The following is a 16,660-nucleotide window of genomic DNA, read 5'->3' on the forward strand; positions in this document are numbered from 1 at the left end:
TCTTATGTTTGCAGTGCTCTGTGTTTGGCCTCCCATATTGTGGAAACCATGGCCAATACTGGTACTGGTAGCAAGTTAATTTTCAGCAAAATCTCATGAATGCATTTCACAACAAGCAGCTGATGAGAGAAAACACTGATTTTTTTGTTAGTGTATTTGTAGATATGATACATTACATGCATAATCTGAATTGTTGCTGTTGCTGATAGTACTGTTGTTGTTTTGTTGTTGTGAAGTTGTCAGCCTTTGAATTGGTGTTTTGATCCATACTGCAGAAGGTAGGATTTCCATTTGGCAAATAGCAGAGTTTGGTGTTTTTTTCTTCTTTTCTTATCTTACTTTGTTGCTTTATGGAGTTTTCCTTGTATGAGGCTGGATAAAGAAACTGATATGGGATGATTGGCCAGAGAAAATATCTGATGGATGATGTACACAACATTTTCTTGTTCATTAAATTTAGTGAGTTGTTTTCTTTTTGAAGCTTTAGTTGTCATTGTGAAAGATCAAATTGTCCTTTCTATTTTTCACAAAATCTTGTTTCCTTTCCAAATACTCTTTCTTATTTTACAAAAATGAATGCCCTGTTTTTTAGTTTAATTTTTTTTTTTTTTTTAAAATGCAAAATTGAATCTCTACTAGTTCTTCAACTGAGAGTAAGTTTTTGTGCGACTTCTATGTTGCAGATTCAACGCCAAGTGAGGAGAGAGGACGTACAGACTCTTTCAATCCTTCCTGTGGTACCATAGAACTAGTGCAGCCCCATAGTGACGCTGAGAGTGGGCTGAGCACAGAGGTCAGAGGCCACCGTTTAGGCTGGACAACATTCACCAATGAAGCTTTTGCCTGATTCCTCGGCCATTTGTGTTCATTTACTCCGTAAGCTTTGGGTATCCCTCTGAAAATTAGAGGGACTTTGGTTTAGCACTGGCTTTTAGACAAGTTTTACTGCTACATTGGTGGTTTGGGGTTTGAAGGGGAGGTGGGGGCTAGGAAAGGGTGAATGGAAAAGGGGAGGGAGAAGGACAGGGGGAGTCGAGGGGCAAAAAAAAAAGCAATCAGTAAACCTGGTCAGCAAGAAATAAAAACCAATACCATGTTGCTCTGGGCCTTGGGACTGATAAGTCTTTGAAGTCTGTCCAGGAACCAGAAATCCAGAAATGTTAATTGGAGCTCAAAGCAGTGTACTTTGTAGCTGTGTTGATGTATCTCAATTTTCTTGCTTTCAGTAAGGATGCGTGATATTTTTTGCTGTGAATGAACATGTATGCCACTGTATGGGCATGTAGGCCTATATCTAAAGTGATTTTTAATTAAATATATTCTTAAGAAAATGTGGTTATGATGTGTAATTAACTTCAATTTGCTAAAGGTTTCTCCACTTGTTACACATAATTAATATTCCACATACATTCCATTGAAGGTGCGCAATGTCTAGACTTGTGTTGAAGATACACACCAGTACGTTAGTGTGAATCAACAAACGCATAAAACTTTGAATTTTGAAATAGGGTTATGAAATTTGTTTGTTCTGTGGAAAGTGCTTAGTTATTAGTTCATATTCTGTGAATGTGTTTGTGTATGTATGTGTGTGTGAGTGTGTGCATATGTGTGTGTTTATAGTGTGTATGTGTGTGTTTGTATGTAGTATGTGTGTGTGTTGGTGTGCAAGTTTATGGGAAAATTTTTGTGTTTGTGCGCACGCGCGTGTGTGTGTGCGCACTTATGGGTGTGAGTGTGTGTACTGTTTACTTAGAGAACGATTCCTTCTGTTCACTTTGAGAACTATTCCGTCCATACAGACTGTTACTGGTCTCTTCTTTTTCTTTAGACAGTTTATACATTGTTGGTAGAATGTGATTTACTGTAACAGCTGTGTGATACAATGTTTTTTGTATTCTCTAAATTGCCATATTGTTTGTTATTTATTACTTTTCAAAATAATTCATTTAGATAGAAGTGAAATGGGATGGAGAGAAAAACCATGGAGATAATTTTAATTGTCATCCTTTGTTATTGCATTTTTTTTAAGGGATGGTATATCTGGGTTTGTATTCAAAGAATTGTAGCTGTTGAAACTACTTTATTCTTTATTGAGGACACTTGAGAGTGAGATATATGTAGTGTTAACTTTCATTGTAAGTGAAATCTTACAATACATGATTTCTATGAAGAAGATTGGATACAATAAGTATGAAGATGTGTAACATATTAATTGACTGATTTGCTGTACTGGTTTTCATGACCTGTAAACAAAATTTTGTTGTTAGTATTTTATCATTTTTTTAGAAAGCCGTGTTTTTTGTTTTTAATCCAAATGAGATTAGCAGAGGTCTCTTGAAAACTTCTTATCAACTGCATAATTTGCTTCTTTGTTTTGTGAAAAAGATTCTGTATGGATGAATAAGAAAAAAAAAATAATGATCCAATATGAAATACGAATGTAATATTGTAGGCCTACCAGTTGTGATCTTCTTTCTGTCAAGGGTCATGCTGCGGTACCCTTTGAGTTATTTAAAGTGCATTTTTTAAGTTTTCTTTTTTGCATATAGTTTGTTCATTTTACATTCAAGGTTTTTTGCCTGTCCTTATCCGGAATTGATTCCACTTATAATATATGCACAGAGCTTTTATTGTGTGCCACAGTATGAATTGGTGCTCACCAATACTCACTTCAATATGTGTTGGGCTCATTGAAAGAAAATGCCAAATATTCTGTGCTCTTGACATTAACTGAGCATTGGGGGGGGGTAAAAAATAAATAAATAATTTCAGTAAAGAATAAAAATGTTCTTTTATGATTATTTAGCACCAGGAGGTAATGGCATTACAACTGCATATATCAGATCAAAAGCTGTGAATATTAATTTTTCTGTGTATGTGAAATGAATTTCTGTATTATTTAAAATATAATCTTAGTTCGATATAGGTTTGAACTAAACTCACAGTAAGACTGGCCTTATTAGTGCCACTGCTCCTAACATTTTGAACCTTAGTTCTTCTGGGATTGATCTGTCTCTTTCCATTGAATACCAGGTCCCTTCTCTGATTCTCAATGGCTATTCTTCATTGGTGTCTTTTGTACAAATGCTATCTGATGATTTCTTAGATTCAAGGTTGTCAAAATGGTCAACATTCCCTATGGAGCTTTTAACTTTGTGCGTATTGCTCTGCTTGTTATATTTACTTTGTTTTATTATGTCTAACAAAGTTGCTATTGCACATCTAAGATATTTGTGTTCATCCACTTCATTTCTTACTCTTATTTCTCATATGACTGCCTCTCTCTTTACTCACTATGGGTAAAGGCTGAATAGAGAAACTACATTATTTATGACTAATCACTGCATTTTCTACTATCATGATATGAGTATGAGTGTACTTGATGACTGACACATTTTGTTTATGAATTTTTCTTTTACTGATATTATGTGGACTTGAGTTTTGTCTGAGTTTTGCATATATACTATACACACACACACATACACACATGTGCTCTCTCTCTCTCTCTCTCACACACACACACACACACACACAAATACAGGCACACACACACACAAATACAGACACATACACACATGAATATTATATACCATAAGCAGTATACAGTCTAGCATGCCTAACGAGCATACCCTTAACAAAACGGGCACAAAGCAAACAGATTTTCAGGTTCCTAATTTTTTTTTAACACATTCTTTGTATTAAAAAAACACACATGGCAAAATTTGTATACGGTGAAAAGATTTCCATGTCCCGCCAGTTTCACTATGTGTGCATTAGACTTACACTGTACATGATCATTTAAAGAGAATTATCCAAGTTTATTTTGCAACAGTTTAACATAGAAAGCAATAGAAGACTCCAGCTAAGTCACATAGACTGTACATGATCATTAAAAGAGAATTATCCAAGTTTATTTTGCAACAGTTTAACATAGAAAGCAATAGAAGACTCAAGCTAAGTCACAAGTATTCTACTCACAATTTCAATTAACTTTTATTTCCTGTCTTACAAGTGTTCGATGTGGCCACCGCCAGCAGCACGAGTAAGTTCAATGCAATAAGAGAATCCATCCCAGATGCATTTCAGCCTATCATGGCCCTTTAAATTGATCGCTGTTGTAAGTCAATGAGGTTAGTGGGTAGCGGTGGAAAATAAACCCTATCTTTTACATATCCCTACAAGAAAAAATTACACATGGTGAGGTCTGGGAGATCTTTCAGACCAGGCACATAGAGCAAGGCCCCTTTCCAAGCCCCTCTCCAACCAATCCATCACTGGAGCACAGCTATTCAAATGATAGATAACTCCTCTTTCAAATGGTCACTGACTCATTCCATGATGATACTTCAGAACTGAAGCAATACGTCATAAAATTAGTTCATTCTTTTTTATTCAAATTAAAACTTTAGATAACTCCTCTTTCAAAAGGTCACCGACTCATTCCACAAGAATGCTTGAGAACGGAAACAATGATTCATAAAAATCAATTAGTTCTTTTCAAATCACCTTGTATATTCTTTTGGTTTTTATGTATGCGCTTGTGGACATATCGGTACAAGCATGCATTCAAGCCTGTTAGTTTTTATGTGTAAGTGAGCATGCTGTGTTCAAATTTGAGTTAGTTCCTTCTTAGATGAAGTGACTTCTGTGCCATTTCTTTCTGACAGAAATGTGTTCTGTCATTGAGCTTTGCTGGTCTGCTTGGCTGACGTGTTCTGATTTCCTCAGATTTATTTATGGTCCCTGCATTTATCTCAATTTGCAAACCTTCCACTCTTTGGTTCAGTTGCTGAATGTATTGCTCAATGTGACAACCTGCAGTGATGCATATTTGCGATATATGCAGAATAATTGTGTGTGGCGATTTGCTGAAGCATATTATTATTATTATCATTATTTTTTTTGTCTATAATGTAAGTTGTAGTCAAACACAATATCCATTTGTATGGAATGAAAGGAATGTAATTAAAATTTTCACTTTTATAACACTTTTTGTGGTTTTCTGGGCCCAGTTTGTATACTGTGCTGCATTGTTTAATTAGTTTTGTGTTTGTTTGTTTTTAGAAGGGGAGGGGGAGCATTTCTTAAAGCAAGGCCTTTTTTAATTTAGGTAGTTCCTGTCTTTCTTTGTCATCGTTAAATACTTCTTCTATTATCTTAAAGCAAGACTGTCAATGTTCACACCTCCATCAACAAAATTTACATCCCTTAGGAGATAGGCTGCTTTGATCCTGCCTGCTAAGGCCAATCCAGGTTGTGGATACCAGCAGAAAAAATGAAGATATTCAATAGAATAATTGCATCCACATAGTATAATGTCAATATCATGCAACATGTGTATTTTGCCGTAAACCGATAAAACACCTTTTTTTTATTCACAGCAGTTTCTAGAAAAAGAGGATTTTTTGTCAGCGTAACCATACAGTGCTTCTGAAATTTGAATTCTAAATTATTAAAAAATTAGTACAGAGGAGTCCACTTAAAACGAGTCCTGAAACAATGAGAAGTCTGTTATAAAGACACTATTCTAAAACCTCGTTTTTTCTCCTTCTTTATCTTTGTAAATAAAATACTGCTATTGCGCAACCAGACCGTCACGCGAGTCGGTTTTAACGGAATATTGCTGCTGCTGTGCAAAGCTCACAGACCAATTAAACATATTATAAAACCTTGCCAGTTGAGAAAGTTGTTGGTGATCCAGCGAAACAAAGAATGGGAGAGCCCACGCGAAACAACATTGAAGGCCGGAGAGAATGAGTGGAGAGGGTGTGGCATGCGCAGACAAGCAGAACGCATCGCGTGATAGGCCAGCCCAGTCTAGTTTATCTTGGCATACCGTGCCTCTCACTTCTCTTGTGCGGGATGGAGAGGTCACAATGCTGTGATAGATGGAGTGAATGTGTGAGGTGTGCAAGCACACGCAACGCACCACAGGGTGTGGTGGGGTGGTGGACAACACAGCGGGCGAGTTAGCCTTGAGCCAGAGCCCCTTCTGTCTGATCGCCAACGCCGAGCTGTCAATATTGCTAGTGCTAGAGAAAGAAACGTAATTCGATTTTTTATCAAGTAAGACCTAGAGATCATGTTTTGAACAAATCATCATCAGGGGAAATACAAAAAGGAATAAACAGAACGCCAAACTCATAGATTAGGCCTACTTTACTATTTCCCTTGAATTTATTACTGGATCCCTTGTAACAAGAATCCTGCTGTAACGGACATTTCACTCCGGTCCCCTCCCTCTTGTTATAACAGGATTCCACAGTAGCAGTTTCACTTAGATTTTTTTCACACAAGTCGGGTAACTGATCAGGCTTTTGATTTAACAAATTTTGTCAGCTTCTGAGTGATCTTTTATTACCGTACAAAGAATAATCAAAATAAGACAAGTGCAAATATAAAAGTAGAACTGTATGGGTTAAAGCAAGATAAATATGTTAAATACTTCATTCGGCTCAATCTGATATCAGGCATTGGTATAATGATAATAATAAGCACCTTGAGATCCAATTTCAAGACATAGGATTAAGGAAATTGAGATCACTCATGTTAGACATATAAAGTCACAAAACAGCATTATAAAAGGGAATGTAAAACAGGGTTAACAGGCAGGAAACTCTGATTAAAATGATTGTAAAGACAGCCCTTTTAAATGCAAGATATAGAGACAAATATTTTAATAGTATCACAATCATTATCATTGTCACCATCATTATTAGCATCACATTGAGCGTTATTATGTCACAATCAATTGCTCTTGTTTTATACAAGTCAAATTGGTTTCACTTCCGGGGGAGAATCATGAAAACTAATACTGCAAAACCAACAAATGTAAACTTATATAAAATACTATTTTATTCAGGCCTGAAGTTTACGGTGAGGTAGAAGGTAGAATATTAGCCGATTTGTTGTGACTGGAATTGTAAAACCAAAAGTACCATTCAAGAAAAGTAGAAAGAGCGGAACACCATTATAATAACACCTATTAATCATGTACGTAAATGACAATAATTAAGACTAGTTCCGAATTCAGACAACATGAAACAGTAGTAAGGCACATTACTTCTCAGCAGCCCTATTGTCACCAAAACAAAACACAGAGTCTAAACACACGATGATTTTCACACACATGTATATATATATATATATATGAAGGTTGTCAACTCTTTAGCAATAAAATTGTATAAAAAAACACGACCCCTGCCGAACACAGAACAAAATGTTCAGAATCATTTGAAATGCATATGTACGTTACTGTACGCATTAATCAACATCAATTAAATCTAATCAACAACAATAACAGATTTTACAACAACAAGCAATAACATTCTGTGTACATCACATTGTTGTAAGTAGGAAAATTAATATATGAAACTGACAGGCGACTTAGTAAATATTATAAAAAATTTTAATGCACTTATCAATTTATAGTTTTTCAAATATAAAAATCAACATTTTTCTCGTCCAAAACCTTCACTAGAATCCATGAATCTTTCACAGTTCTCTTGTTACTACTACAGTGTAGAGAAAAATATATATATATAAAAACACACTATCCACCATTATGTCCTCTCTCTCTCTCTCCCCCCCTCTCTCTCTCTCTCTCTGTAGTATCGAAAAAGGTGTGCTGAAAAACCAACACCTCAGGTCAAACTTGAGTTTGCCTCATCAGCAGTTTCCTGACAATGGGTTGTTTCTCCATCATCTGCCTCACTTGATCCACTGTACTCTTTGAGAGTGCCAGTAAGATGGCCTTTGGAACAACCTTGAGAAAAGACATGTTAAAAAGTCAAAATGTGAACTTGACATTTATAAGCTTCTGAACATGATACTAAAGAGCAGAGTCAGGAGAGACTGAACTCTGAATATGAGACTGACAGTGGTATGCATTTAACAAGCTGCAATGCTATACATCTTCTGTGAACAGAGATCTTAGACAGTAAATTCAAAAGAATTTGAAGGCAAAAGGGGTCAAAGAGAAGTCTGCAATCGTTCCATCCAAGGGGATACATACATGAATAATTAGTCACTGTTACATGAGAAATGAGACTGCGTGGTAGGAGTAGGAACGTTATAGCCTTGGTAAGGTTGCTTTTCCTTGATCCTAAGACTCTGAGTCCCACAGTGCAAAAACAAAAGCAAGAGAGCAGATAGCTGATCAATCATGTTCATTTTATGTAAATAAGATGTACAATTTGAATTAGACTTCAACTTTCTACAACAAGCCATCTACTGGATTAACAACTTTATAAAATTCTTTACCTTTTCAACACCAAAAGCTGCCTTGATGTGGTCCTCTATAGAGGCTGACCTCTGAGCTTCACTGGGACTGTCTGAGTTGTAGATGGATTTCAACAGGCACAAATGGCACTCGTCATCACTAGCACCAGAATATTTCTGTAATAAGAGGTTGAGCTCGCTATTATATATATATATGTATTACTTTTTGTTTGCTTGATAAAACAGAAGCACATCAACGCAAAAACAGTCATTTAGTGCCTTGAAAAAGCAAGACAGACAAATAAAAACAACAGAGGGAACGGAAAAAAAAGAAAGACCTATTAGTGGCACCCTCCAACCATCCATACAAACAATCAATGTTTAGTTTTAGTCATAAGGTCATATGAGCGCCAGAAGATTTGAGGTGTTACTAGAGAGTAACAAACATAAAAAAGAAGAAGGGGAGATAAGGACGATGGATGTGTGATAGGAAAGAAGAAGCAAACCACACCAGAGCACCCGCCAACCACCCACACAATCAATGTAAAACTTTTTAAAAATTGCATATTGCTATCATAGCTCAGTACAAGGAAAGAGATTCCCTATACTCCCCAGTGGGTTGACTGGTAAAAAATAGACCCTCTGTGCACCAACAAGAAGTACAACACTTGTGGTAGTAGAATAACAAACACACAGATGTATTTCTCATGACAGATGTACATTATGTGTGATAACAATTTAGGAGTGTCACCTTAGTCTTCCTTCATTCCCTTTCATAAAAAAAATTATTGTATCCACAGAGCTTCAAACGCTACCTTTAAATGACCTGTTTGTGCCTAGTAATGTTAAACTCAGACAAAAAGGAAGGAGAAGCGGCAGGCAGAGAAAGAAGAGAGAAAGAAAAGAGTCTGAGAACAAATAGAGGATAGGAGAAAAGGTTACCTTGTCATTCATGATGTCCACAGAGGTTGAAAGACAAACAGAACAAACGAGGGGGAGAAATGACTACTTTTATGCAGTTGTACAGAATAAAGAATAAGCCATTCTTGCTGTTAACACAAATTAAATGCTTGATAATGAAATTTAATTTTGTCCATCGAAAACATTTACAAGGTTTGCGAAAATGTTTGCTGAATATGGTTGCACAATTCTTCAACAAAGACACACTATGAGAGGTGTTTGACCAACCACTCATGTGCCAAAAGAGGGTAAATTGGAATTCACTTTATACATTTTTGTCCCATTTCATTCATGAAACAACTTTTGATTTCAGTAGGCTTGAACAAGAAAAGTAAACCATATAAAATCACTGTAGAATTAAGGTTGACAAGCTCACTTTTTTGCTTTCGATTTTTGGTAGCCGAATGGTGTTTTGTTTCTTCATTGCCAAAGCAGTTTTATTCCAGTTATGCAAACATCAGAGACAAGGTAAGACTGACCTGAATGATGCCAAGAGCCCGGTGGAAAAGTTTGTTGTTGCTGACCTTCACATCAATCATCATGTTGTTGAGCACTTTCCCCTTGAGGATGTGAGCACCCGTAGACACACCATTCAGCACCCACTTAACGGCTATCTCCTGCAGTAGCCGAATCATGGTGACTTTCGCCAGGTCAGAGGCCACAGTGTCCAAAGTTGAAAAGTCATGTTTGAGGTCAACAACGACTGCAAAGTTTTCAAGGGGTTCCTGTACACACAAAGTCTGGGGAGAAAATCGAAAAAGGAAAATAAATATTTTGGAACATAACGGGAAACAACCCAGAATAGCTACAAATGGTAGGCTACTTTCCCCTTAAGGATGTGAGCACCCATAGACACACCGTTCACTTTATGAAGAAAACAATTTTTTGAGTCCCCCCCCCCTTTTTTTTTCTCAAACATGAATCTAGTCTCATCATATTAAGGATGAGAGATCAACCATTCTGAAATTCACAATGTGGGAGATGTAACTTAAAGGTTAGATGCATGCACTTAAACTCTGGCAGGTTTGTAGTTTGCACTGTGTTTTATGAGTTCTTTTAAGTGATAGCAGCAGGAAGATTGGCTAAAACAGCACCTGGACATGGATTGTTGGTGCCTCTATAAATAAATTATTGATGGTCAGCAGCAGGAAGATACCTGTCACTGTCACTTAAGACAGAAACAATTAGATCTAATACAGGATTCATGAAACAATAGGTTACTTTTGAAACCTGAGACAGAGCAAATACTACTCAGCTTTTTGTTCAAGGACTCTTCAGATGAGGTTTGTAAAAAAAATAAGTTATCAAATATAGCAATTATATCATGTAAGAACCCATCTCTTTTACCAAAAGATAGTTTCCAAAAGGCTGCACTTTTACCTCATTTGGGGTTATCAGAGTCGAACATTTTTTTTTATCATGGTACATTTTCACATTTAACAATTTGCAGTCTTGTAAAGAAGGTGACGTACATATCTATTTGATGGCCTAATATCTTAGATGACAAAATTTGTCTTGATAGAGAACTAAAATACAAAATGATATCAAATTGTAAAAAAAAATAAAAATAAATAAATGTCTAAACTGACCGAATTGGGTTGAAAACACATGCAGACCATTTTACACTGGGAAGAGGCCAGGGACGCTAAATCCACCTTGTTGATCATCTCTTGGGAAATACAAATTGAAAACAAATATTCAATTGATAACGCTGAAATGACACATTTAGCTCTCTTTTTACTTACTTTAGTCTATAACACAGAGTGATTAATCACCTGTGAACGAGATACTAGCAGATATAGGCAAAAGGATCCTACCTCTACTAGAAAAATGAAAAAGAAACTAAGTTACTTTGATCTTTCTCACAAGATAAAATTGTAATATATCCCTCTAGTTTCAAACTCATAGGAAAACTTATTAGAAGGTTTATGTCTGTTGATATAATACTACACGATTATGTTTTCATCAATAAAGCAAAATATGAAGCCACCAGACACATGAGTATGCGACAAAATAACCTACAGTAAAGTCTGCTTAAACTGCAATCTGCACAATTGCTGGATTTTCTTCAGTGTAGATGGGTTTAGAGACGTTGCTCAAACAGAAGAAAAAAACAAAAATGGGGATTTCATATTCTTTAGGTGTACCGCTGTTTTTGGAGTTACCATGTACCATACCATATAGTGGACTCCACTGTATATCATTGTCTTCAAAATCTTACTTTAGAGATTCCTTTGAGACAGAAAAGAAAACGCAGCTAGTTAAAAGGCTGAAATGACATAAAAGCTTACTGTTGTAGATATCTAGCACCCTCTTCTAAAAAAATGGGACTCATAATTAGTAAGGGTGAGCAGTTACATATCTGGAAACAAACACAAGAGCAGAGGTACTCTGAATCACAAAAAGACGATAAAGACACTCACCTTTTCCAATTAGAACAATTAAGTCATTGTGTCCAATCAGAGGAAGAATATCCTTCTCAAAGTCCTTGAGAGAGATCCTGTAGTATGGTCCCTGTTAAAAAATATGACACAAAACAAAACTAATGAACCAGTTGACTTCATCTATTCTCTGCCAAATGGTACAATTTCCCATAAGTGGAATAAACTCCAAAATACATTCTCTGAATATTGTTTATAACAATATTTTGAAAGTATTACACTTGCAGGTTTTCACTGTTTATTTCTCATTTAATACAAAGTACTAAAGTCCCTCTGAATAATTTTCTCTGACAAAGAAGGTATCAAAGAAATGCAAAAACGTCTGGGATATTGTGAGATGTAACCAAAGCATATATATTAGAAATTGTCCAAAACAGCCACTCATTGTCCTGGAGAAAAGTAGCTTTCTTAGACAGGTGAATATCTTGGATGCTGTTATAATTATCATACAGAAAAAAACACAAGGGAGAAAATGGTTGTGATTGTCTTGGATGGATGACTGTTGGGGCAGGTTCATAGGTATATCGTAATTGCCGTGCGCTATCCACGTAGGGAACACAATTTGAAAACTCCTGTCTTAAGGCATTCGACGTACGCACAATCTTAAAAATCATCTTTCATATTTTACTTTGCATCAATAATTCATGACAACTTAAACAAAAATTGTAAAAATCAAGAGGCTAAAACACGTATTAGACTAATAAAAAAGTTTTTTCACATTTTCTCAAAAGTATCTGAATGCTTCATTCGTGGATTGTGAAATACGCTAACGATATGTATGTTGCATACTGACCTCATTAGAGATGTCTCCATCATTGTTACAAAGTACTGAGAAACCACCCTCGACGAAACCTCGAATGTCATCCACAGCTGATGGATAAAAGCATTAATAACAAGAGATGACACAACTGAAACATTGGCTTCAACTACTTAGGCCAAATGCTTTTTGCAGTCTGAGCACACAATGTTAGAGAAGCTCACTCTTTAAGCATGAGATAAGAACTAGGCATTTTATTTGTTCTTTCTCCTTCATCCTACTTGAACTTCATGACAACGTTTCATCAAAAAGTATTTGTTTTGTTTTAGTAGAAGTTTTACGGCGCTCGCAACTGCATAAGGTCATATGAGCACCAGAAGATTAGAGGTGTTACAAGAGAGTAACAAACATAAAAAAGAAGTAGGGGAGATAAGGACGATAGATGTTGGATAGGAAAGAACAAGCAAACCACACCAGAGTCCCCGCCAACCACCTACAAAAAGTATTTATGACAATACCAAATTTTAATACTACTGTGACATTTAAATCATATGGCAATATTATAAGCGTAACCTCCATATTAGCTATGTGAGTGAGCTCGGGAGATATGAATCGATAATCCGCTTTTTCTTCCGTGTGAGGCTCAACTCCCCTTACTGGTGAGGTATCATCATTACACCTAAACCTACATTGCACATGGGTGATGTCATTTATCGTCCTCAACTATTCCCTTCTGTCCAGTTCATTTTTATGCTGTTCTGTCAATCGATTGTTCTATCTCAAGAAAAATAGACACCCCCCCCCCCCACATCTCCCTACCCCCCAAAGCCCTTTAGAAAGAAGATAACCCTGAAACAGCCTATTTAAAATCTAACACTGCAAGTTGTTATTTTTTTTTCTACAAAATTTCTTTTAAACCTTTGATAAAAACAGGCATTGGGCTCAAAAGTGTAGGGAAGCAATTTAGAAAAAAAGAGACTCACAGGCCCCGTAAGTGGGCACGCACTCTGAGGCATCAATCATCCCCATCAAGCCAAATCCATCACAGCCCAGGTAGTAGATGTGACCCCCTGAGCGCAAGCTGAAAGGTTGTGGTAATTGATTTTAAAAGAAAATAGAATTGAAAACTGCCACAGACTGTCAAGAAGAAGTTGGTTTGCATTCTGTGGTCAAAACAATCAACCAGAAGCGTGGTGTTGTTTGTATCAAAGTGATTTTTCTCTTTTTACTATAAATCACCGACATGAAAAGTTTTAAAAACTAAAAAGTGTACAAAAAATTTCAGGTTTTATTTGGACCCCCATATTTTATCATAACTCTTTAAGTAAATATTTACAATCTTCATGAGTGAGTAACACACTTGGAAAACTACTTTTTTAAGCTGCTCAAAGAATGAACTTTACAATGTATTCTTACTCAAATATAACTTCAATATGCTCTAATAGAAAACTGGTGGTGGTACGAGTACAAAGAAAGATATCACTGAACGTCCAAGAGACTATTGAGACTAAAGATGAAAGGCTATCAAAGGGAGTTATTATTAACCTCTTCACTGCTGAGTAGACGTATGTTCTGTCTTGCATTCTCCACTCTTGTATTGTTTAATCTGGCTGACAAAAGAAGTTTTAGTTGGTAAAGTTACAGCTTGTGATTTTGCTTATTCTGAAACAATTCTCTGTGTTTAAATACTACTTGAATTAACATTTTATCTTGTCAGTACTGATGTTGATGGACATTTTTCAGCAGTGAAGGGGTTAAGTTACATGAGCTTTGGCGTAGAGGGAATACAAGACTAAGACACTCCAGTTGACAGAAACACACCTCTCTCCAGCTAGTTGTATGACAGAGGCCATTGATTCTGTCTGTTTGTACACACTGGTGCACACATCCTCATACATCTTGAAGAGAAGAGAGATTCTGCAAAAAGTACAAGATGCAGAAAGAACTACATACACATGTACATGTAAACTGACTCCTTCAATAACGACAGAGACTCAAGATTGTAGAACGAGCAAAAGCAATTAATTATTTTAACAATACAAAATATAAAAGAAATTAAAGCAAACCTTAAAGGTTATTATCTTATCTCTTCATCCTCTTATATCAATCCCCATTTCCCCTTCTCCCTCTCTGCGAAGGGAAAAAAAGACAACATGAACACGTACAAACATGCATATTTGAAAAATGTATACTGTAAAGTTCAGGCTATTGAGCGCACCTGTATAGAAACCACGCCCACAAAATTTTCTAAAAGTTTTAGTTTTTCTCACAAATAAGCCGCACTGGTTTATAAACTGCAGTAGATTACACAACACAGATGTGTAAATCACATTATTTATTCAACATTATCATCATTTTGTTCGCTGAAATCTTCTTCAGTCTGTCCCCGTGGTTTTATGCACTCTGCACAATTTAACAAAATTTGATCATTTTTTGCATAATTTCTGATTATTTTCCTTTATCATTCTTTGTTAAAATTAACAGAATCACATAATTTCATATTTTTGGGCTCAGTTTGCATAATTTTTAAATTTTTTTGCATAAATCTGCGGGGACAGTTCAGTGTCGAAGTTGAACAGATTGAGTAGTGCTTCCTATGCCATTTTCGGTACAATGAGAGCAGTTAGCACAGTAACAATGTGAACAGTTAACACTCTGGAGCCAACATTTTAACATTGAGTGTGGACATGAAAAGTTAACATGGAGCTGAGAAAAGACCAGGAAGGGACTCTTTTGCAGTTGGGAAAATCCACAAATAAGCCACATCACCGCATAAATCACAGGAATTTTTAGTTTTAGTAAGAGTTTTACGGCACTTATAACACAATAAGGTCATATATTATAAGTGCCAAAGATTAGAGGTGTTACAAGAGAGTAACAAACACAAAAAAGAAGGAGAAGAGATCAGGATGATAGCTGTTGGATAGGAAAGAAGGAACAAACCACACCAGAGCACTCGCCAATCACCCACTCAACGGGATTTAAAGGTAAAGGAAAATGTTGCGACTTATAGACTAAACTAGTATTACTTATCTTTTTTACTTCTTTGCACTGATTATTCACTAAAACATATAAACCAGTTTACGAGAAAAAACAGCATCTGGCTGCATCACGAAAGCATAAAGCAATAGGCTGAGTCCACACAGTTGAGGTAAAGAGAAGCACATCCGCATCATAACTGTTATGTAGTGCAGAGAAAAAGTAGACAAACAGACAGAAACTGCAAAGAGAAAGGAAAAGAGAAAGTTTCAGTTTTAGTAAGAGTTTTACGGCACTTGCAACACGATAAGGTCAAATAAATGCCGAAGATTAGAGGTGTTACAAGAAGAGAGGGACAAACACAAAAAAGAAGGTGGAGAGATCAGGACGATAGCTGTTGGATAGGAAAGAAGGAGCAACCACACCAGAGCACTCGCCAACCACCTACTCAACAGGATTTAAAGGTAAGGGAAAATGTTGCGGCTTATAGACCAAACTAGTATTGCTCATCTTTTTCTTCTTCACTGCACTGATTATTCTCCAGAAAACAGCATCTGGCTGCATCAAGAAAGCACAAAGCAATAGGCTGTGTCCACACAGTTGAGGTAAAGAGAAGCACATCCGCATCATAGCTGTTATGTAGTGCAGGGGAAAAGTAGACTACAGTAGACAGACAGAAACTGCAAAGGGAAAGGAAAAGAAAAAGATCTACAAGTAGTGTCCTCCACCTACCTGCACATTCATACAGTAGAATCTACACCATAAAAAACAAACACTTCCCCATCCAATATCAAAGTTAGTTTTATTAGAGGTTTTATGGTGCTCGCAACTGCATAAGGTCATATGGGCGCCAGAAGATTAGAGGTGGTACAAGAGAGTAACAAACATAAAATAGAAGAAGGGGAGATAAGAACGATAGATGTTTGATAGGAAAGAAGAGGCAAACCAAACCAGAGCACCCGCCAACCACCCACAATATCAAAGAAAACAAAACAGAAAACAACAAAAAGTCCCAATAAATACAACAATAACAACATCAATATCGAGAACAACAACAACCATGGGACTATGGGCAGCTCACGTTGCTCTGGAGTAGTCTTCCAGGGCAGCAATGGACAAAGTCTCCAGCAGGATTCTGGTGGTGCTGCCAGACTTCATCCTGGAGGAGCCTGTGATAGGCTCGGGCTGGGGTCAATAGAAATAATTTGGTAGATAGGTTGCTGGGCAGGGGGTCGTGACAAGGGAGTGGGGACAGACAGGACAGAGGGATAGGGGTATGAAGAGGAAGGGGTTGGGGTGGGGG

At 36.6% G+C, this 16,660-nt stretch overlaps 2 protein-coding genes across 2 annotated transcripts in view; one reads left to right on the forward strand and one right to left on the reverse strand.

Annotated features, from left to right (window-relative positions):
* Positions 1-4,991, forward strand: part of LOC101857806 (ATP-binding cassette sub-family A member 7) — a gene marked incomplete in the record, with an annotated part of 82,993 nt that extends 78,002 nt beyond the window's left edge. The window contains 1 exon segment of the mRNA XM_035970312.1: positions 684-4,991. Within this exon segment, the coding sequence (XP_035826205.1) occupies positions 684-847 (164 nt within the window).
* A 1,344-nt stretch (positions 4,992-6,335) lies between these two features.
* LOC101854642 (glucokinase regulatory protein) overlaps positions 6,336-16,660 on the reverse strand; it is a 23,228-nt gene continuing 12,903 nt past the window's right edge. Inside the window, exons 11-19 of the mRNA XM_013083738.2 lie at positions 16,439-16,542; positions 14,200-14,295; positions 13,362-13,459; positions 12,415-12,491; positions 11,604-11,694; positions 10,770-10,849; positions 9,660-9,920; positions 8,263-8,397; positions 6,336-7,765 (exon numbers count right to left, since the gene is read on the reverse strand). Of these exons, the coding sequence (XP_012939192.2) occupies positions 7,649-7,765; positions 8,263-8,397; positions 9,660-9,920; positions 10,770-10,849; positions 11,604-11,694; positions 12,415-12,491; positions 13,362-13,459; positions 14,200-14,295; positions 16,439-16,542 (1,059 nt within the window). The 3' untranslated portion in view covers positions 6,336-7,648. The remainder of the gene's footprint in view (positions 7,766-8,262; positions 8,398-9,659; positions 9,921-10,769; positions 10,850-11,603; positions 11,695-12,414; positions 12,492-13,361; positions 13,460-14,199; positions 14,296-16,438; positions 16,543-16,660) is intronic.

Source organism: Aplysia californica, unplaced genomic scaffold (assembly GCF_000002075.1).
Source record: "Aplysia californica isolate F4 #8 unplaced genomic scaffold, AplCal3.0 scaffold00251, whole genome shotgun sequence".
Taxonomy (NCBI): domain Eukaryota; kingdom Metazoa; phylum Mollusca; class Gastropoda; order Aplysiida; family Aplysiidae; genus Aplysia; species Aplysia californica.